The 22,262-nt window shown below is 35.3% G+C and overlaps 2 protein-coding genes across 8 annotated transcripts in view; one reads left to right on the top strand and one right to left on the bottom strand.

Annotated features, from left to right (window-relative positions):
• The window catches only part of ADAM23 (ADAM metallopeptidase domain 23), a 71,136-nt gene that overhangs the window by 25,353 nt on the left and 23,521 nt on the right, over positions 1 to 22,262 (top strand). For all 7 annotated transcript variants that reach the window (XM_039554901.1, XM_039554898.1, XM_039554904.1 and 4 more), the window contains exons 6-19: positions 555 to 618; positions 2,893 to 2,965; positions 3,459 to 3,532; positions 4,399 to 4,464; positions 7,387 to 7,458; positions 9,868 to 10,034; positions 11,973 to 12,057; positions 12,834 to 12,924; positions 14,516 to 14,564; positions 16,076 to 16,175; positions 18,677 to 18,748; positions 19,496 to 19,582; positions 19,737 to 19,817; positions 21,746 to 21,796. In XM_039554901.1, the coding sequence (XP_039410835.1) occupies positions 555 to 618; positions 2,893 to 2,965; positions 3,459 to 3,532; positions 4,399 to 4,464; positions 7,387 to 7,458; positions 9,868 to 10,034; positions 11,973 to 12,057; positions 12,834 to 12,924; positions 14,516 to 14,564; positions 16,076 to 16,175; positions 18,677 to 18,748; positions 19,496 to 19,582; positions 19,737 to 19,817; positions 21,746 to 21,796 (1,132 nt within the window). The remainder of the gene's footprint in view (positions 1 to 554; positions 619 to 2,892; positions 2,966 to 3,458; positions 3,533 to 4,398; positions 4,465 to 7,386; positions 7,459 to 9,867; positions 10,035 to 11,972; positions 12,058 to 12,833; positions 12,925 to 14,515; positions 14,565 to 16,075; positions 16,176 to 18,676; positions 18,749 to 19,495; positions 19,583 to 19,736; positions 19,818 to 21,745; positions 21,797 to 22,262) is intronic.
• Positions 10,029 to 22,262, bottom strand: part of DYTN (dystrotelin) — a 77,164-nt gene continuing 64,930 nt past the window's right edge. The window contains exon 15 of the mRNA XM_019290257.3: positions 10,029 to 10,901. The gene's annotated coding sequence lies outside the window, so the exon portion shown is untranslated. The remainder of the gene's footprint in view (positions 10,902 to 22,262) is intronic.

The following is a 22,262-nucleotide window of genomic DNA, read 5'->3' on the forward strand; positions in this document are numbered from 1 at the left end:
AACTGCTAGCAATTTTTCTTAGTATCATTGGAAATCATGTTTTGATTCTGTCTCACAAACGTTTGAATTTAGTAAGTGCAAGTAAATATTTCCCCAGATGACTTATTATGGTAAAGGATAAACAAGAATTATATTTCAGCATGCTCAGTATTCATGTATGATTCTGTCATAGAAAAATGGATCTTCTTGTTAGATTGTACAAGGAAAAAAATACAAGAAATTAGCATTAGTTACTGCTAAGTGCAACTCAGCTGTTGATTGTATTTTGCCTGCTCAGGGTGTGTCTTAGAACTTCCTTTTTCCAAGGTCAAATCTTTTTTGGTACTTCATCATTGCATTGCCATTACATTTACTGTTAGTCCATTAAAATGTGCCAGATATCTTAAAAATCCCTCAATCTTGGCTTTAGCTACATGTGGTAGTAATGAATATATATTAAATATTGATCAGTTTTTCAGCCCTTAGTTTGGTTTTGTCTTACCAAAATTCAAATCCTGGAGTCAAACGGATTGCCTTGTAATCCTAAATATCACTTCTTTTTCTCCATGTTCTAGTGGCATGTTTGAAGATAGTACTTATTTGTACTTGATAGAACCGATGGATCTGACCCACACGGCAGTAAGTTTATTTTTGTCTAATTTATTTGGTTTGGAAGAGCACTCAAGGAATAGCAAATAAAAGTATTAGAATAAATCAATGAATGATATGTCTCATGCATTCACATGGAAATGAAAAGTATTTTAAAACACTTAATTTGAATTTGTTTAAGGTAGCAAACGTGTAATTATGATTTACCTACAATTTTTCTCTGCTTTTCTTTAATCTTTTGTTTCCTGCTTGCTGTTGATCATTTAGATGCTGGGAGTAGACAAATAAAACTGTTTCCATAACACATGGTAATAGACTGTCAAAAAGCATTTATCAATTTGCTCTAGTACTTGAACTAAAGTGTTTATAAATTCATTTAAGGGATCTCTGGAACTCATTTATATATTCCTCTCTAAATAGTTGCATCAGATTGCTCTTGGCCTGCCATGATTCTACAAAATGTTTAATTAAGTAGATAATTACATCTGGGTATCTTACACTTTGTATGTCTTAAGTCAGTGGTCGTTGTATAGCTTAAATGATTGTGATCCAGCATATTCAGATAGAAGATTATGCTGGATCAGCATGTAGGACTGCATTTATGCAAGTATTTTGCTATTATTATTTTTGTGTTTCATGTGTGCAACCATTTCTAAAACTTTAGCTGTTGATACAGCTGACACAATTTCACAGACAGTAGTAAAACTAGGTATATTTTTAACTTCAGAATGATTCAAATATTTGAGTGATTTTCAGTGAAATGATTTTGCAACATTGAGACAGAGAATTCTTAAGGTTTGTGTCCTGCTTGGTCTGTAGGATATATTGCAGATGCTGTGCCACAGTTGTCAAGCTTGTCTCGCTCTAGTATGTATATGACAGTATACGCACAGTATGTGACAAATAATTAATGCTGCAGAACCAATATGTTTTAGTGACTGTAAAGCTGAAATTAGAGTCTGAATAAAGATCTGCAAAGTCATTGGCTGATACTGTCAAAGAAAATGGATCAACATTCAGAGAACTTGGTATCATTTGGACAGTCAGTTTTTGGACTATAAATGAAACTCTAGAGGCATGGCAAAATATTATATCCAAAAGAATCAAGTCCCTCCAGGAACAACAGTACGTGCTGTGCGTCTGTGTTTGATGTAGCACATGTTCATAAAGGTTGTAATTCTAAAAACTGACAACACAGACTCAGTAAATTCATGAATTTATACAAGGACATCCATATAGTCAGAAGAAGAAAATTTGACTAAACTGTTTTCTTGCTTGGGTGAACAAATGAAACCAGGATGTCTCTCTGAGTGGTATTTCAGTAAAAATTGTAAGTAGAGCAAAAGTTCTGGTTATAAAAGTAAGATACCATTTGCCAACTCAAGGTTTCAAGTTGAACTCTAAATGATAAGAAAACAGATGAGATGCCTAATTTTCTCAAAACTACTGAAAATAATACAGCTACAGAGAGCTTTTGGGGGCTCATTTTTTGATTGCAGTATGTGAGATAAATATCTTGAACACAGCCTTCAGCATGTACTTTATTCAGCTTGATTAATCTTAACTATAGTAGATACTATATAAAACATCCTCTCCTTCCCCCCAAAAATCCAGCAAATATATGCAGTATTGTCCTTCAGTGTGCTATGTATTTGTTATGGAAGTTACAGAACAGTAGAATCCTACCCTTTGAAAAGAGTCGCTTGTTTTGGCAGACTCTGCAGAGGAGGTGTTACGGGAGAAAGGAGTTGTTTTCTAGAGTAGGTACTCAAATGTGATAATTTGGGGTGTGTCAGACTTTTAAAGAAAATACGCATTAAAAATCTTGTCCTTTTTAAGTGTGGAGTACACCAATAAAACAGGGTGAAATAATCATCTTAAGTATAGTATATTGATTGGTTTCTTGCAACTTGCTGTAATTAGATAGGATTTTTTTCATAAATAGTAATAGTTGCTTTTCATCTGTGGGAGGAAGATTTCAACCAGATATAGACTTTCTAATTTGATTTATTGGAATAAATTATCTGTGTTCTCTAATGCTTTTAAAGGACTTTTTTAAGGTAATCTCAAAGACATCTGTGACAGTTATGTTTTGTAGACTGGTCAATTTGCTGAAGCAGAGAGGCTCTATGATTTGCTCAGGACTGCAAATAGATTGCTTCAAATTAGTACTGTCCCAAATTGGTACTATGGTTGCCTGTTTTATACAAAAAATAATAAAAAACTATAAATACTGAAAGAAGTGCCATTTTTTCACTTAATAATATTTAATTAGAAGAAAATGCCGCTTATTTTTCTTGTCAGGAAAGTAAAAGCAGGCCACATATCATCCAAAGAACTTATGGAACACAAGCCTCCAAGCAGTTGCAGGACCTTGGTATGTTTTTGCTTATGAGTTTTTAAATATTGAAAATAATTGCATCTATAACTTGGAAAATTTGAATATTAGGCTAGCAGTGTTTATAAAATTGCTGATTATTTAGAAAATCTTGAAAAATAGATACTAACCTGACTTTTTTCACAATTATTGTGATGGAATTTAGATTTTTCAAAGAGCAGCTGTAAGATTTTCATCCACTGACCTCTATTTAGCTTTCCTCTGAAAATCACTAATTAATCAGTGATATTAATGTTATTGAGGCAATGAGAAGGAAGAAAATGTATATTCTAAGCCCAGGTTACCTCTCCTTGCATGCTTTAAGATTTCTGAATTACTTGAGTTTTGATATATTTTATGTACTTTAAAAAATGAGCTTTTGAATAGTGAGGGTTGTCCGGATTTTGGTGATCTTAATCTACTTTTGGTTTGGACAGTGTACATAAGTAGTTTAAAATAATGCCATGAAATTCTTAAATTGTAATTTTTACAGAGACTGACTCTAGTTCTGAATGGCCCTTTCTGTCTGAACTGCAGTGGCTGAGGAGACGGAGAAGAAAGAGAGCAGTAAGTAGAAGTATGACCCTGAGTTAAGACCCTTTATAAACCCAAACTCACTAATTTCTGTATTTTTTAATGTCAAGAGAACGTAGGCTTTAGGAAACAAGTATTTTTAGAAGCTTAATATTGTCACATAATATAATTATCAAATGAGAAAACAATATTTTTCTTTAAAAATAGAATATTTAGAAGAAAGTTGATAAACTTTCTAAAGTGACAGCAATGATATGCATCAATTAAATCAAAATTTAGTAGTGAAAATTATTTTAGAATTTTAAGGTTTTTGTCTGCTTGAGAATAAAGAATAATTTTGAATGAACTCTTGCTACTTTGTAGATATCTGACCTTATTGTCACTTGGCTCATTAAGTAGCATGATTAAATCAAAAATCCGAATGAGGACACCCAGAACTGGGTTCTTGCGAGAACGTAAGTGGGCAGTCCTCATGATCTTCATATGCATATGTATGAGTTAGGGGAATAATTGAGTTAAAGAAGATTAATCTGTATTTCTTCACTGAGTTGCACAAGCTACACCATATTTTTGAGGGTGTATATATTTTTAGTAACTTCCTTTCTCATTAAATCTGTGGTGAATAGTACATAACGAAAGGAGGAGGGAAGCAGTAGGGCTGTCTGCACTGAACCAAAAAGAGTAGAACCTGAACATTCTTGATGATGTGCCTCAGATTTTCAGCCTAAGTTACTGGGGCTGTGATTCTTTACCCTACTTGCATTTCTCACCCAGTTTACCAGTTTACATACCTTACACAATATCTTTTTAATATGTATCTATACTAAAAATCAGCCACAGTTATTTTTGAAAATTACTACATCTTCCTAATTTCTCAAAGCATTTCTTTAATTCCTCAGTTATCTCGTGGTGTCTTTGAAGAGATGAAATATCTGGAGCTCATGATAGTCAATGACCATAAAATGGTAAGTATAGCAATTCAGTGGTGATCTTCGTTTTGGTGACAATTTGTAGGCTGATGTACAGCGCTGTGCTGCATCAGCTATTTTTGGGCCCAGGATTTAGTTTATCAGCAGCTATTAACATTTGTACTGTAAGACACACTGTAGGCCATAATACCTAATGAAGCTTAATGTTACCTAAGATTTTCTGTGGCAATTATATATTCAAAATGAATCTGGAACACTTTGGTATCATATGGATAAATTATTATGCCCATAACCAACCTAGTAAAGCAACAAAACATTTATGTCCAGAACAAACACACAAAATGTTCTAAAATTACATCCTATCTTTGAAGTTATATGGAAAGAAATCAGAATTTAACTTTGAGTTTCATTTTACTGATTTAAATTTTAATGCAGCAAAACATGTAGACAAAACTCTGATTGTTCTTCCTGACTATTCCGTACTTATAAACAGGATTCATAATGAAGTGCAAGGTAAGTTGTTTGTTTGATTCAAGAAGTGTTTGTCATTAAAAAACCCCCCAGAATGGGTGGGGGGAGGAAAGCCCAATTCTTTCCCCTTTTTGTCTTGAGGAATGACTGGAAAAAGTCAGACTAAGTGACATTTGTTGTAAGCAAGACTCTTTTTTTTTTTTTTTTTAAATTGAAGTCTGCTGATACAATAGGTTTTCACTTACTTTATTTGCCAGTAAAGAGGTTTTTCATCTCTCACCCTGCTGCAAGTTTCCCAGTGCTTTATGGGGTTGTGGGCTCTTTGGTGAGCACTGAAGGATGATATTGAAGAGCAAGATATAGAAGATATCAGAACAGGGTGCAGTAATTCATACTTGTTCTATTGCTGCATAGACAGATAATGTACCCTTCCCTCATCTGTATAATAAATCATAGAAGTAGTCTGGGCAAAAATAACCTGTATTTTACCTGTGTTAATTTAGCGCTGTGGAGGGAATTTGAATGGGTGGAAAATGTAGGACAGAAATTTCTTGAGCTGTTTTCATTTGCAAAGCCACCTGGTAGGAAACTACACTAAGAGTGTTCAGGTGTTAGTTGTTTAACACAGTAACTGAAGTTATGGCTATTTTGTTGTCTTGTTTGATGTCTATGGTTGGTGTTCCTTATGAAGAGAAAATATTCCTATGTCTGTCTCTTTCCCCTGGCCTCTTGTATTACTGATGTGCTTAAAGGTGTTCACTACACCTGTTACAGACACTAACTGTTGTCTCCTCTCACGCTTAATTTGTTAGAGCTTCAGAGCACAAGATTTTTTGCTTCATAGTTATCAGTAACTTAGAAACAGATAATAATTCTTTTCAAAGAATAAAGCAGATATACTTAGGGAAGTGTTCACAGTTCGGGGTCTCGGCCTGCCAGTCCAGGAGCTCACTTAATGTACTTTCAAGGTTTTCTGCTTACCAGGAGAGGGCAGGTTTCCCCTGCAGCAAAGGTCTTTGTTGGAAGAAGTACCTTAAACCTCATTGATTGTTGTGTTAAATAGTTAATACTGTGTATTTTCACAACATCTCCTTTCCTCTAGCAATAAAGATATCTCAACATATTTAATTAGGCTGTTGCACTTTCTACTGGTTTAGATTAATTTCTTTTAGGATCTGTATTTAACCACATTATATGGTGTATTGTTATTGATATTAGCATTTTAATACTTTATTGAAAACCAAGAACATTTTCCAAAGCACATTATTTTACCTTCCCACTTCTGGAAAGGTTTGGGATTGGCTCAAAACAAAAAGCCAAAGCCACCCTTTCCCCCTTCCCCACTGTCATATTGTTCTCTGGGGAGCAGTCTTGTGGTATAATGTACAGTGTACATCCTAGGCACCTACTAGCACCGTACCTGAGAGCAGCTGCTCAGTTGCTCAGAGAAGAGTCAGGCCCTCTTGTTCCAAAGCCTCTTTTTAAGTACAGTATTTCATAGAATAGCTGACACTTCCATGGAACACTGAGGCAATGAGACTTGTTGCTTTTAACAAGTAGTTGAAATTAGTAAGAGTTTTTTGATAAAGGCTTTTTTTCCCTGTTCTAAGTAATTTCACGTTCATTTTCTGTGAAATTTTGAAGACCTATTTTTCCTATATGTAAATCATACTGTGTAATGTAATCTTGGTTGATAATTTTACAGTTTCTTGAAAGTCATATGGATTCATGTTCAGGTACCATAGCTGCATCTTTAAAAAATTTGACTTGGAACAGAAGGGGCTTGTGAGGCAGGATGAGGAAAGACATGAAAACATTGTAATGACATGCACATATATTATGAAGCAAAACTTGTAATACAGCTCATGTAAGTCTATAAAAATAGAAAAAAATTGAAGTTAGAATTTAAGATACTCAGCTTAACTCTTTTCATGTTCAAACATGTATTTACTTTTACCATGCACTCCCTCTTCCATTTTGTCTTTTGCTATAACTACTGCTACATGTCACAAAAGTATTGTGCTGTTGCAGAAAAGGATACCTTTGCAAAGAGCTGTGCACAGGACAAGTGGTAAATGCTTCATCTTCATGTCTTATAATTAAAGTGATGGAATGTGGCTACTACAGTCAGATATGTAACTCATCAGGTTAGGCAGTTTAAATGGGTACAGCATCCTCTCAATTTTGAGCTCATGTTTATGTTCATGTTTACCTGTAATTTTGTCTCAAACATTTGAAGTCTGATTCTAAACAAAGTATTTCTTGTGGTTAAATGCTCCTTTAACGGATGGGAAAGGCTGCCTATCATACATGGCTTCCTTTATCTTCCAGGGGTTTTTGAATATGAGATAGAGGCTGTGATCTGAAAAGTTTTTTTAGTTTTTCCCTTACTTTCTTAAAATATTAATTTCCTTTTCATGCCGTAAAAATAAAGAATTAGTAATAAATATTTAAGTTCTCACTGTGTTCTACTTTCTCTTCTTTTAGTTCAAAAGGCACCGTTCTTCAACTGCATACACAAACAATTTTGCGAAATCTGTGGTAAACCTTGTAGATGCTGTAAGTATCAATGTTTCTTCTGAAAACTGATTCACTGACTTTTACTTTAGCACTGTATTAAAAATGTTATCATTTTCAGAACCCAAATTTCAATTACACTTTAAAGTGCATTTCTAGTTCCTCTGCAGAAGAATAGCCTGGGGTGAATGTATAAGTAACTACCAGATTATCTGTGGCATTTTTCTTAAAGCTTGCAACTGTCAGAGTTTGCCCTTGGCAGGGGTGATTTCAGTATCTGTCACCAATTAAGAATGAGATTTAATCAAATTTAGATTTGTGAAACAAATCTAACCACAAGTGATTGAAACTCCAAGCATAGGTCACAAAGGATACGTATATCTATTGTGAGAAAAAGTGAGTGTGAATAAAAAATTCTCCTTCATAAATCTTTATTTATAGCTTAAAAACAAACAAAATGCCATTGTGGTACATTATAAATGGGTGGAAGTGACACAGATACAAGAATGGTATCTGTGACTAAATTTAAAACAACTTTGTAATATGCAACAGCATATAAACTAAAAGTAATATTTGTGGTAAAATTAATTTGGGTTTTTTTCCTCTTTTTGGTACACATATAATGATCACACACATTTCAGAGCTCTGTCTGTAGTGAAAACAGGGATAGATTCTCTAGTAGTGATGAATACAAAGGCTACCAAATGCTGACTCTGAGTCCCTTTTCCATGTGACATTATTGATACCTGTGGAACTGTGTGATATGATTCAGTGCAAAACATTGTCAACAGTTTGTTTGGCTCAGAGGAAACAATGCAGTACTTGCTCTTACATAGGAATTGTACTGGATGTATATTGAAAATTTAGGTGAATATATTTATAATACATGAAATACTAGAAGTCTTTTGGAATATTTTTCTGTAATGATCTGAACATGCCAGTAGCCTAAAGAAAAGTTACTAGAGCAGATAAAAATGTAAATAATTGTAGTATTTCTGCAATTTATGTTGCACATTTCCAAAGAGAAGGTAGCATCTTTTTTTTTCTCACCTGATCATTATTTCTTTGTCTTTCTTCTGTGTTTTAACAGAAGTTATTTCATCTGTCTTTTCTTTCCCTATTATATCTATTTTTTCCATTTTTATCTGTGTGTATGCAGAAACATGGAGCTTCATTCTTGTGTAGAATTCATTCCCCTCACAGAGATCTTACAAAAGGACATATAAATGGCTTTTTCTTTAAATAAAGCGTGAAAAGGAGCAGAACTTTCTGCTTTGTTATTCCCTTGTGTCCATAGGGTGTGGGCTGTATTTCTTACTGATTTATTGTTGGGGAAAGGATATTGGCTTTCAGAGGCCTTCAGGTTCTCTGCCTCCTCTTCCATTCTTTTGTTGCTGTTTGCTTCAGGAATTACAGTTTTCCTCTCAGCAAACAGAAGTCTTTATTGACCCACCCCTATGTTATTTCAGGTGGTTTAATTTTACTGGTTTTTCTCATGTTGTAAACCATTTTCTGTGTATGTTCTCAGCTTGTCTCCCTCAGATTGAAGCATGCTAATACTCTTTTCCTTCAAGGGTCTTGGACAAAACTGAGCTTAGCTGGTTGCTATCTCTCGTTTTTGTATTTGTCTTTTTTTTTCTAAGCTGAATATTATACATTGACTTTTTAATAAGGATGATGCTGCCCTGATACAAAACTGGGTTTCTGGTCAGGGTGAATAAGGAATGCATCTTTTATAGATCTGCAAGTTCTGCATGACCTTAGTTAATAAACTTTGATATTTTTTTAACTGAACCTAAAGACAGCAGCAGTTTTATGTCAGAATCAAGTATCATGCACAATGTTAAAATGCATATTTTAAAACTGTTTTGTTATTATTGAGGCCTGATTGTTGTTTCCTTGTCTGTTGCTACAGTAACATTAAAATTTATAGGGAAATCAATATTTTTACTTAATTCCACTCAAGCAATGTGAGAATTAAGTGATCATACTATATAAGTGGAAATCAAGCATTAATTAAATTTTGGATTTATTGGAAAACGGAGAAGTTATTTAATCTCAACTTAAAAATTGCCTTCAGCTACTTTTTGAGATCGGTCTTTTCTTTTTCTTTGAGATCACCCAGTGTACCTTTACATTTCTTCTTTGCTGGTTTTTCTACAGGTTTTCCGCAAAACTCAGTGGCAAAATTATTTGCCATGAGAATTTTAAAGAAAATGGAGTGGCTCAAAAAAAAAAGAGCAGCAAGGGTTGTTTGTTTCCTTCTAAAACATAAAATTTAAGTTGATCAGAATATTAGCTTTTAGGAAATGCAAGGCATTACCAGCTAACTGTTTCCCCATGTTTTCCTCCTGCTTTATCCCTATTGTCCTTCCGCTTTACTCTTACTGGCTAACTGTGCATGTCTGACCCAGTGTTCTACTCCTGTGCCTGTCCTGTCTCTGCCCTCAGATATACAAGGAACAGCTGAACACCAGGGTGGTTCTCGTTGCTGTGGAAACTTGGACAGACAGAGATCGCATTAATATTCACCCTGACCCTCTGCAGATGCTCCACGACTTCTCCAAGTACCGGCAGCACTACATCAAGCAGCACGCTGATGCTGTGCACCTGCTCTCGTATGTACCCTTTGCAATGGCTTAGAATGTTACTTCCTGTCTACTGCTTTTGTCTACTTGTCTCTTCTTTCGTACTTTTTTGCTTAGTATTCTGTATATCAATCGACCTCTGCCTTCCTTAGGAAGCTTAATCCATATTTAACACCTGTTTTTAATAGGTGTAGTATATACCGTACTCATGTTGATATACGTATCTATAATGATATTTGAATGTCTTTGCAACCTGGAGACAGTGTCACATTTGAAGTGGCTTTTGATGAGCCCTTGAGGACACTTAGCTTTGCCAATCAGGTGTTTAAGGTACTGCTTTTCCAGTTACGATCAGGAGAGGGCAGAGCTGACAGGATTATGTGTTGCCACAAGAGTGTTCCAGTTAGTATATTTATTCGCACATGTAGCCGCAGTGATGATTTGTTAATGGAAGGGCTTCTCCTTTAGAGCTGTAATGAATTGTTCTGAGACACAATGCATTTTGAGGGGAAATTCCACTTGCATCATTAGGCACGATTTCAGCCTTGAGCAAGTATTATTTTACTTCACGGCATTGTAAGCAAAGAGGAGGAAATATGTTCCCCTGTGCAGCATGAAGATCTTAAGCCATCTCCCAGCAGCATGACATACTGTGAGGATGGAGTAACTAGTGTCTTCCATGGGATTCTCCTGTAGTTCATCTTCTGCAGAAGAAGATAAAAACAAGGGTTGAAGAATTTCCTCCAGATTTCCTTACTACAGGCATTGCAATACAATGCTGATTGTGTTCTTCATAATACAGGCGAAATGCTGCTGACATGCACTCTTAGTGACTTCAATGCATGTTTTGTGTCACCTGCTGAAGAGTTTGCCATGGTGAAAGGTATCAAATCCAACCTGAAATACAGGAAATTCCATTTAAACATGGGGGGAAAAAAAACCTTTCACTGTGAAGGTGGTCAGATGCTGAAACTCTCTGCTGCACAGAGAGGCTATGGAGTGCCCATGCTTGGAGATTTTCCAAAGCCAACGGAACATGGTGTGCTCCAGCTGAGCCTCCTTGCAGCTGGGGGGATGAACTAGACCATTTCCAGAAGTGCCTGTCAAGCTCAGCCCTTACTGCAGTCCTGTCTGTTGTAAAGCCTCTGGCTGTATGTGTTTAATTAAGCTGCAGTCTGAAAGTTCTGATGGGTGTTAGAATGTTCTGAAAAATAAGTACATACCTGTATGGAGTATCCTGTCATTTAAAAAAGACTCCATTAATTTTCAAAGGTTAGGTCATTCGTACACCATGCAGGGTCACTGTAGGTTGTTTGTAGGCTGTGTAGGTTTATTATTATGACTCTGGAGTTAAAATAGTAATTTTAGTAATTCATAGTAATTTATAGGCGTTTTATTGAATAATTTAGATCTTCCAGATTACATTACTTAACTAAATTATTTGGGGCTTATTAACAAATAAAAGAAAGGAGGCAGGGTTAAAGTGCAGTATTAAATTACTTTCCCTTTAGGTATACTTCTCAGTCTTTTCATTTGGAGTTGAAACTAGAACTTAAATTGGTTTGGATTAAGAGCATAGTTTAAAAAGTTCTCAATACTGATACATTTCAGAACGGAATTCCTTCCTGACAGATCAAAAATTGGAATATATTGGTAACTTTTAAAAGGAATGTTATCACTGTTGTCTTAGGAGTCTGGCACTCGAGCTTTCTGTGCTTGGTTTGTTTGTGGATTAAGACTGATTCTGGCTCTACAAGAGAAAAATAGTCTTTGTCAAAGCTTATATATATATAATCACCTCTTTCAGTGTTGGCGTTCTGTTTGTAAACTTGCAGTTGCTTTTTATGCTAGAAGTAGATGAATGTACATGCAATCTATCATGGCATGTGTGAGGGTGTGGTCTTTCAATAAGCTCTTGGTGCCCAATGTCAATGTGTTATATTTTCTTCATTTTTATTTGTTTGTAAGGAATGTGACATTTCATTACAAAAGGAGCAGCTTAAGTTACTTTGGAGGGGTTTGCTCTGTGGCCAGAGGAGTAGGAGTGAATGAGGTAATTTTTTTTTTCATTACTAAAGTGAAGTAAAGTAGAATCTCTACATTATAATCTCAACAGTTTATATGTTTCAGTATTCAGGGCTTTAAAGATAACTTAAATATTAAAAAGTTAGGATTCTCACAGCCAGCCTGCTTGATCATCATCAAACTACTGCTCAGAGTGCTCGTCTTTTTAGAAAGCATTTCTCTCCTGTCTGCATTATTCTCTTAAAAAGAACTTAAATTGGCTTTTATTATATTTGACATAAATTTAGACCCAAAAATCTCAGACAGGAATATGTGAAACACAGTGAATATCTTTTTGTCTTATCACTGTAAGACACTTGATCTTCTGAGGTACCAGTGACATGTAATTCTTCCTGAAGTTTTTTTAACATTGAAATTAGAAAACAAATTGTCCCTGTGTATTGAATTTTTTACTATTGTTATTTTTTTTTCCTCAGTGCAGTGTTAAATTGATAATGAAATTCTCCTGTTTTTACATGGGTTAAATCCCTACTATTACGGAACTGTATTATGTATATATCAAATAGACTTCTTTCTTTAGATTAACCAGTGGGGAGAGATTACCTGAGATTAGGAGAGGAATATTTTATCTGTTATGTACTTTATTGAGTTAATTTTCCTTATATGCACATAGAATTGTGACTGACTGCATTGAATTATTGAAGTAGTAGGTATGTGATAAGCCAGAATGAGCCAGTGTAATGTTCATTGCAATAACTAAAGGGTTTTTGGTTTTTTTGTAATTGTGCTCCTCTTGGAATGCAGTATGGACTCCCTTTGCCCATGGCACAGGAACTAGCACAAAGTCTTGCTCAGAATCTTGGAATACAATGGGAGCCAGCTGCCAGGAAACCGAGTATGTACATGGAGTCTTCTTTTATCTTCCTTAGCTAAATACATAAGCACTTCCTTTATTGTGTTTGAAAGAAATGCCAAAATTGCTGTAACTGTAGAACAAGAATTGCTGCTTTTGGAAATATATGTAGTAAAATTTCAGCTTCACCAAAACAAGAGCCGCCAGTTCAGCAGCATTTTGCAATAACCTCAGTGATGTTCTGTGTTGAGAGGTTGGATTCATAACCAATATTCAAAGGTATATTGGTGAAAACACCATTAATTTAATTTAGAACTCCTTTTCTATCATAATGAAATCTGTAAATCCAATAGAACAATTGCGGACTTCTTAAAATGCAAAAATACCTGATGTACAAGTGAAGAAATGGTAAAGAGTTGTAACCTAGTTCAGTGTGACATTTGCTCAACTTGTTACCTTGCTGCTTCACAGCCAGACCAGATTTGTGTGTCCTTAACACATGTGGAATGTTGGTACAAAAGCTGCTGCAAAGCCCTTTTCAAGGCTCAAGAAAATTGTTTGATTTTTCACTTGCATTTTGTAAGCAGTTTGGCTACCTTTTCTCTTTGTTTCCTCTTTAAAAATGTGAATGATAATGTTGACTTTATTGTGGAATCACTTCAAAAATTTGTGAATTAGGAAACCATACATAGGAATATTGTTTTGTAAAGCACTATTTTTGGACTGTGTTAAGTAGCAAATTGTGAAAATATTTTCTACATAATTGTTTTTTGATTACAGGTAAAACAGAATTCATACAATTTGAAAAACAGAATATTTTTTAACTGAAAAATTAAGGTTTTTGATATGATAGTTTAGTGCCCTTATTTGGGTGCCCTTTTATAGAGAAAGATTAATGAAAGACCTGGAGAGAGTAGAAATAACCATATAAATAATCTGTGAACATTTTCCATGGAGAAACTCTGGATTTCCAGTAGTTACTACAGTACATCTATCTTTGGTAGATAATTTTTATGGGCAGTGTGCAGCATCTGTTTTACCAACCATAAGGTACTGATCTTTTGTTTTTATGTTATGAATTTGGTCACTGTTGACTTACATGCTATAGCTGTAAGTAAACTGTAAATCCATTTTCATTCAACTACTTTTTGAATGAATGTTTGATCGGCTGATTCACATATTACTGTTAATAATTTTATGCCAAATGGAAAAAGCCTGGCCTGTCCAATAACAATCCTCTTTCAGGGTATTCTGTATTTTTAGGGAGGAGGAAATGTGAACATTTAAAATCATCAATATTATGTGTACTGCACACAGCCTTGTGCTGCCTGTTTTGAGAGCATGTAGGGAAGAACCTTGCCAACTATTTTTAGCTTTCTATACTGCCTGAAACTGTGTTGAGTCTTAAGAACCTGCAGATAAGGTAATCTGAAATTACCACATTTATTTAGTGTATTAGTATGTCTTCAAGTGGGCTGGTTTCTTTTTTGGGACTAGAGTCTGTACAGCCAAGCAACCATCAAATCTTGGTATAATTAGTCAAGCTCCATTTTTATAGTGAGTACTTATATTTATTGTAAGCATATTTATAACTTCTCTCCTTTTCTGTTGTATTTTGGTCTTGTCTGAGAAGAGTGTGACTGCACTGAATCCTGGGGTGGTTGCATCATGGAGGAAACAGGGTATGTCATAAATATCAGTAATTGAGGGCTCTGGAATGAGTTCATAGTTTACGTTATGACAGAAATATTTAGGCATTGGGTTTTATCCATGTGTTTTAGTGCTAATAAATGAAAAACTGGACACAGTTGGAACTCAATCCTTAGCTACATAGTCAATGAGGTCTGAGGGGGAAGCACATCTATATGGGAGGAATTTCATTGCCCTCTACCCTCACACACTGCTAAAGATTCTTCTCTCTATACTGTAAGCAATTGATTGGAAAAGGATAACTTCTGAAATATAGGAGTTTGAGTCTTATAAATCACTTTCTGTCAGAATCTTGCTCACCTTGGAAGCTTGATTGCAAAAATCATGGAGAAAATTAGCTACAAATAAGAGACAAGGAGCTGAGTTTCTTCATATGATATTTGGAAATTGGTTCTCCAGTAGAGTTACTTTGTGGCTTCCCTGTAGACTTGTAATTGTTAGCCACTGTATGAATGCAGCAGAAAATCATTCCATAAATATGCTTCTGGAATCCAAGGTAAGGCATTGATCAGAATAGATACTGGCTTCCTTCACATGGTGAACTAATCAAAGTATCGGTCTTGGATGGAAGTATCAGAAGAAGAGGCTATGGAATAAACCTATTCTGTAGAAAAGGTTAACAGTAAACAAAAACCAGGAGCAGAGGATGGTCAAGCAGAAGCTGAAAAAGGACTGACTAATGAAATGAGTGAATAATTAGCTGCACTTTAAAACCTTTTCTCTTAACTCCATGAGTGTCAGAAGACAGTTTCTCTGTATTGAATAATTCAGTGGGGAAATATCTCAGTAGGAGTGCACTGTTAGGAAAGGAATGAAGAACCTCCTTATGGCACGGTTACCCCAATCTTTAATAGTGTGAATAGATCTCGTTCCCAGATCTCAAAACATGACCAATAAATACATCAGACAATTTCTGAATGAGAAATTACTAATAAAGTACATTTTCAGTAGTCTGGGAAAAAAGATGGAGTTGAGGAAACATGAGAGAAGTCTAACATCATGAACGAATGATTACTCTTTCTTCCAGTGTAAGAACTAGGGAGACATGAAATGAGATTAGCAAATATGACAGAAGAAAATTGGATGAAATTGTTCTTCTACCAGTCTGTATTAAGCTGTGAAACCTCTTACTGCAGCATCTTGTAGGTGCTGCAAACAAACCTGAGAGGATCCTGGATTATGCATGCAACAGAAAGGGTGAATAGCAACTACTGTAATGTGGGGTTACCTTATTGAGAAGTTTAAGAGCTACAAATACTATACATTCATAAAGTAGAAATATAAAAATGCAAAATGTTGTAAAATTTTTCTTTTGTTCTGATTTTATTGTTTGAGAATAAGACTGAGCTGTCGTACTGTTGCACACAGTGGTTGTAAGAAACTGGGATTTACAGTATTAAAAAAAAGTTGTGACCCCTTTGCCCCTTTCCAGTAGCTGGTGGTGTTTCAAGGCATTTACTCACCTAATTCTCTGCTATTTTAGGGTATACCATTCCAGGAAATTCTCCAAATGCAGCATTGCAGAATACAAAGAATTTTTACTTCGTGGGGGAGGTGCCTGTCTTTTTAACAGGCCAACAAAGGTAATAAATAAATTGGTAGTCAGGACATTTGCTACACATTGAAATGAAAATGTAATAATTTCACTGACATACATCTGTTCTCAAATTTATTCAGATGTCTGTGGGTATTTTCTTGAGGTTGTAATTAGCTGACTGTTCATCCCCCTAGCATTTAAAAATAATATTGAGAGGAATGCAACTTATTTTCCATAATTCTTCATACTCAAATAATGATAAATATCACATTCAGCATAAATGCACTACTTATTAAGACGGAAATAGTGCAAAATAAATCCAGAAGTGAGATCATAGTTTATGCTCCACCTACACTCAATTCTTGGACTTTGTGTCTGAGGTTGTTAAAAAGAATGCCAGTTACCACATTAGGAAATGGAAATACATAGCTGATTTCATATAGACAGTAGTAACTTTTGGTTGTTCTCAATGTTAACTTCATTTCATTACATCTAGCAAACTCTGTAATTCATAGCTGTTTACTTGTACCATTGCCTTTTTTGCCTAAAAACTTACCGAGGTCATAATTTTTTCTAAGGCAATGTCAGCATGACATCCTTCTAAAGCTGAATAGTATAAAAATATTCCATGTGGCTCTTTTTGCCAAGTAAGAGCAATCCAAAGTATTAATATTCTATTTAATCATAGTGTCAAACTTGCTGTCCTTGTGGAATTTAATACCACATGAGGCTATTAGACTGTTCTGTTTACTGTGCTGTACCCTTTGCTGGACCATCACCTTGCACAATTAACTAAAAATTTTGCTTGTGCGAGTGGTTTTGATTCTTTTCCCAGGGTGGCAATCTTTGCTTATAGAATAAGAATGCAAGAATTCTTACACAAAGGAGTAAGTAGGGAAATAGAAAAACACAGCCTCAGTTTTTAATGATACTTGTCAGGCAAAGTAATGTGAAGAAGTTGTCAGCTGGACTCTATACAGAATAAAAATCTGATTTATGCTGAGGAAAATGCTCCTGGGGAAATGGTTGAATTATCTTTATATATTATCTGTGCCAGTGCTTCACAGCTTTGAAGTTCTTTGGGGGGAAAAATAATCATACAATGTTTAGAATCCTGTTATTTGGAGGTTAGGAGGTAAGGTAGAAAACTGTGTGTTTAATCCGTAGGTAAGTAAAATGGAGTTGTTAAGCAGTCACCATGATGCCATTTTTAAAATTATAACCTGAGTTGTGCTCTGACACGAATATAAACATTAAATAGTTCCTGATTGCCATAGGAAATTTGTGTGTGCCTGCTTGTGTTCTGTAATTTTCTTGTTTGATAGAGAAATGAATTTCAGTTTCAGAGTAAGATCTTATTTTTTTACACCAAAGTGTAGTAGAAACAGTAGCTTACAGGCGGAAAAAAAAAGAAATTAGTTTTTTTTAATCCTGTCAACACTGCTAGTGAAGAAAAGCACATACGGATATTTCTTCAGTATTGTTTTGCTTTTGGCACCCAAAATTGTAGGTGCTATTAATTACCTATGTGCATTATGCAACAAAAGTGAAATGTTTTATTTCTTTTTTATTAGGCATTATGATTCCTCCCTGCCCCAACCAAAACTACCGGAGAAGAATTCCATACAAGTTTTTATATAATTAGTATTGTATTATATGTTGTTTCATATCTTGATGATTCTCAACAGCTTTACTTCCACTAAGGCCATGCAGAACGGTTTACTCACATCTTGCACCCTTTGATTTCTGTTCACATTTTAACTTTTAACTTCTCATTTCAGCCATATTCTAGTTAATGTTTCTGTTGATAATATCCCAATTAAATTGGAGATTCCTGATATTCTTATATGATTTTTAAGTAGAATTGTATTGAAAACGGACAAGCTTCTTGCAAAATTATTTCTGTGACAAGGCTGAAAAGTATCTTTAATCAAAATTATGATATGTGAAACCAGTATAGGATCTGCATCATCCTGAACTGCAGGATTTATCTGTAGTGCATGTATCTGGTTTTAGGATTAGCTGTTTAGTACTATCTGTGTGTGGTTGTTTATAACTTACTAATAAGGCACATCCTCTTGGCAGTATTTCTTAATATTTACTGTTTTTATGCATAAATGTTGCACAGGAATAGACAGTAGCTCATTGCATGAGCAGGTGTGGGTACCTGAGTAGATCCCAGAGATTATATTGTGGACTGGTTTCTTGAAGGATTTATCAGAGAACTGGGAGTCCATGGAACAGAAGTTCAAATGTCATCCCCTTTAAATATTATTGTAGTGTCTCTATTTATCATGGGTTTCTGAGATCAGTATTCTACTAAAGAGGACCAGCATTCCTGTGATTTAGCTGAACACCTTTCATGTCTGAAAAATTCTGATGAGCAGCACTTGAAAACCACGCTGCCTTTCCATCACTGAGGCACAGCACATGCATTGCTTGGGACAGCACATTAGTGTAGCATCACAGAAATGGGTTGTACGTGACACAAAAGTCACTTGACACTGGTTTTATTCTTACTTTGGGGTGGGGGCTTTTTTCTTTCAGCTGTTTGAAGCCACCGAGTGTGGAAATGGATATGTAGAAGCAGGAGAAGAATGTGATTGCGGTTTCCGAATGGCAAGTAGAGTTATATATTACTTCACAGTCTTTCTTACAAAATATATTAAGATAAATTAAGTGATTGGTAAGGGAAGGGGGAAAGGTTATGGAAATGGATTTGTTTTGCCTGTTTGGGAACAATTTCTTTAAGGGCCTGTGTTAAAAACATTTTTTCAAATGACAACGGGTGCAATGACAGTGTCCTCTGCACAGTTCCTGTTATACTAATGACAAGATACAGCTGTTTCCCAGCAGTTTTTGAGTTGCACTGGAGAAGTGCTTACCTTTTTACTTTTCTTTGAGAGCATGTTTGAGTGGGAGACTCCTTACTGATACTTTGGGAGATTGGTGCCTGCATTCAGACAGAACAAGTAAACTGTCGTTTTCTTCTCTAGTGCAGAAATACTCCAATAATGTTTTTGCAAAAATCTTCCCTCTAGATTTGAGTCCTAGTTCTAGTATTTAAATATAATTGCACCTGTAATTAGATTGGGGGTTTTTTTCTGCATCGAATATAATTTAACTAAGCAGCATGAATTTGGCACAGGCTTCAGAATCCCTGTGTTACTATAGCATTGTATGTCACTGTTTTCCCTTTAGTATTTGAGTAGTGCAAAGGCTTCTTCCGCTGATAATTTCAGATCATCAATGCTAAACTGAATCTTTTGTCTGCTGGTATGTAATAGTTTGTTGTTGAAAAGGTTGTGAAGAAAAAAGACTTACTTAAAATGGAAGACTAAACTTTTTGCTTAATTTTTTCTTCAGGAATGCTATGCAGACTGTTGTAAGAAGTGCTCTCTTTCTAATGGAGCTCATTGTAGTGATGGACCCTGCTGTAATACATCGTGTCTTGTGAGTGTTGCTGCCATATATCAATTGTTCTTTTCAGTTGTCCACGGCAGTCACATGCAGCCTATTAAGGTTCAAAGTGTGTTTCAGGTAGAAGGAAAAGGAGCAGCTTATGTCAATGTAATCTTAGTGCTGAACTATATTTTTCATTTTCTAGTTTTTCCCACGAGGTTATGACTGTCGATACGCAGTGAATGAGTGTGACATTGCAGAGTTCTGCACTGGGGATTCTGGGCAGGTATGTGTGCAGAAACGTTCTCTGCTTGCACTGTTGTTTGTTTGCACCCTTTTTTTTGTATTCATTGAACAGGAAAATTGTATTGACAAACTGCACAGTCATATGCCCAAAATGATGATGTAACAGTGGAGTATAAACTGTTGCAAACTCATGAAAACAATAATCTATGTGGACTCAAAATATTACTCCTTTAGGTTTGTTTGTTTTTTATAACTCTTGGGATTTTGTGTGTAATATTTGTGTCAGGCATCCTTCTTTATTCTTTGCCTGGTCTATGACTTACTAATAAGAATACACTATAAATGTGAATGTATTCAAAGGTAATAACACTAAGATTTTGTGAAATAAAATACCTTAAAATAGAACTGTAGAAAATTATAGCTAATGGAGTATAAAAACATGGAATCATTTAGGTTGGAAAAGACCTTTTAGATTGAGTGCAACCATTAACCCAGCACTGCCAACTCCACCACTAAACCATGTCCCTAAATGCCACATCCACGTGTCTTTTAAGTACCTCCAGGGATGGTGATTTTACTGTGTCTCTGGGCAGCCTGTTACAATGTTTGACAGCCGTTTTGGTGAAGAAATTTTTCCTAATAGCCAATCTAAACCTTCCCTGGCACAACTTAAGGCCATTTCCTCTCATCCTGTCATTTGTTACTTGAGCAGAAGAGGCCGACCTCTATGTCTCTACAACCTCCTTCAAGGAGTTGTAGAGGGTGAAAAGGTCCCCCCTGAGCTTCATCTTCTCCAGGCTAAACTACCCCAGATCCCTCAATTGCTCCTTGTAAGACTTGTATAAAGTGTGTTATTTTTTTTAAGAGTGTGCACATGTATGAGAATTTTAAAAGTTGTGAATCTTATGCATTTGTCCTGAAAATATTTGGCAAATACTCAAAAATATAGGAACAAACAGCAAACAAAATGGTTTTTTAATTTGAGTTCTTTTACATAGTCAACATTCTGTACATTTTCCATTTTCACAGCAACTTTGATGCTTTAGGTAATATATGCTCCTTTTCAATACTGAATGTTTATATATTTATTCCATTTATATAAACTTCAAGTTTCTATAAGAACTCCATAACTGATGCAGTCATCTACCACATCAAGTTCTTAGCTTTGAAGAAATGAGATTCAGGACAGATCATAATCTCTTTGGGCATTGGCTGTAATTATAAATGCCAATAAATTAACAATATCCTTTTCTTTTATCATCAGAGACATCAACACATAGACAGGTAGCTATTGCCAATATTCTATTGTAAATCTTTTGTTCTGTAGATGGAGCATTCTTAATGCGAGAGAGAAGGGCTTTCTGAAGCCAGAAAGGCTGCCCTCAGAGTATTGGCTAACAGAGTCCAGTGCAGCAGCATAGCCTTTCCAAATTTTCACAGGTCTCTTTTGGATGAGGAAAAACCTTAACAATGGTCTGCTCCTTACTTTAGTAGTCTGAGGCTTCTGGACCTAGTGACTTGTTTGTACCAAAGGAGTTTCCAGTGCCAAGAGAACATAACACATCATTAAACCTCCTGAAGCTCTGTAAGCAATAGACTGGTAGGCTGACCAGGTGCTCCCTCACTGTTGTAGTGGAACTGAAATGCCTGTTGATGGCAGCGTTGCAAACATGACCCCAGTATTAGCTCCCAAATATCCTCTTACTGAACACATTGGTTTTCATTTTGCCTCACCTCCTTAATTTCTACTTGGAATATGCAGGAAGTTAGTATTGAACCTTGTGTTTCATGGCTCAGGATGTTAATTTTTTCATTTCTATTTGTAGCTCTAAAGTTTATTGCACTAATTATGTTTTCAACCCCCTTTGTATGTTGTGAAATTTTCTTAAAAGCAGGAAAATTCCATATGTGATACTCTGATGTATTATTACAGTACACATGATGAAAAAGATTCTTAATTTTTTTCAGTGTCCACCAAATCTTCATAAACAAGATGGGTATGCCTGTGATTCTAATCAGGTATGCAATTTTTTTAAATCCCTGCACATCAGCAAATAGAAATCAACCAAATACACATTCTTGTTTTGCTTTGGCATTGATTTTTTAAAATCTTGTATTCCATAATTCTTCATAAATTTTATCCTTTAGACATCAATGTTGCTTGTGCTTTTTGCACTCTGTGAATAGTAATAATTTCTGCTTAGAGTGAAATTCACTTGGTATCTCTACATTTTACATGTAGATCTTTTATTACACTCCCTGTTAAGAAGTTCTTTACAACTGTGTAAAGGTATAAAGCAACTACTTGAATGTCAGTATGTATTGGACACAAACTGGCTTGGGAATCTGGGCCAAAATGTGTACTTCATCTACCCAAATTCATGGAATCTATTCTACATCTCAACGTGCATGTGAAGAGTGAAAATGAGACATTTGTCTCATGGGGGAAGGAGATGTTGTTTTCAGTTCTCATTGCTAACATGTT

Source organism: Corvus cornix, chromosome 7, assembly GCF_000738735.6.
Source record: "Corvus cornix cornix isolate S_Up_H32 chromosome 7, ASM73873v5, whole genome shotgun sequence".
NCBI classification, from domain to species: domain Eukaryota; kingdom Metazoa; phylum Chordata; class Aves; order Passeriformes; family Corvidae; genus Corvus; species Corvus cornix.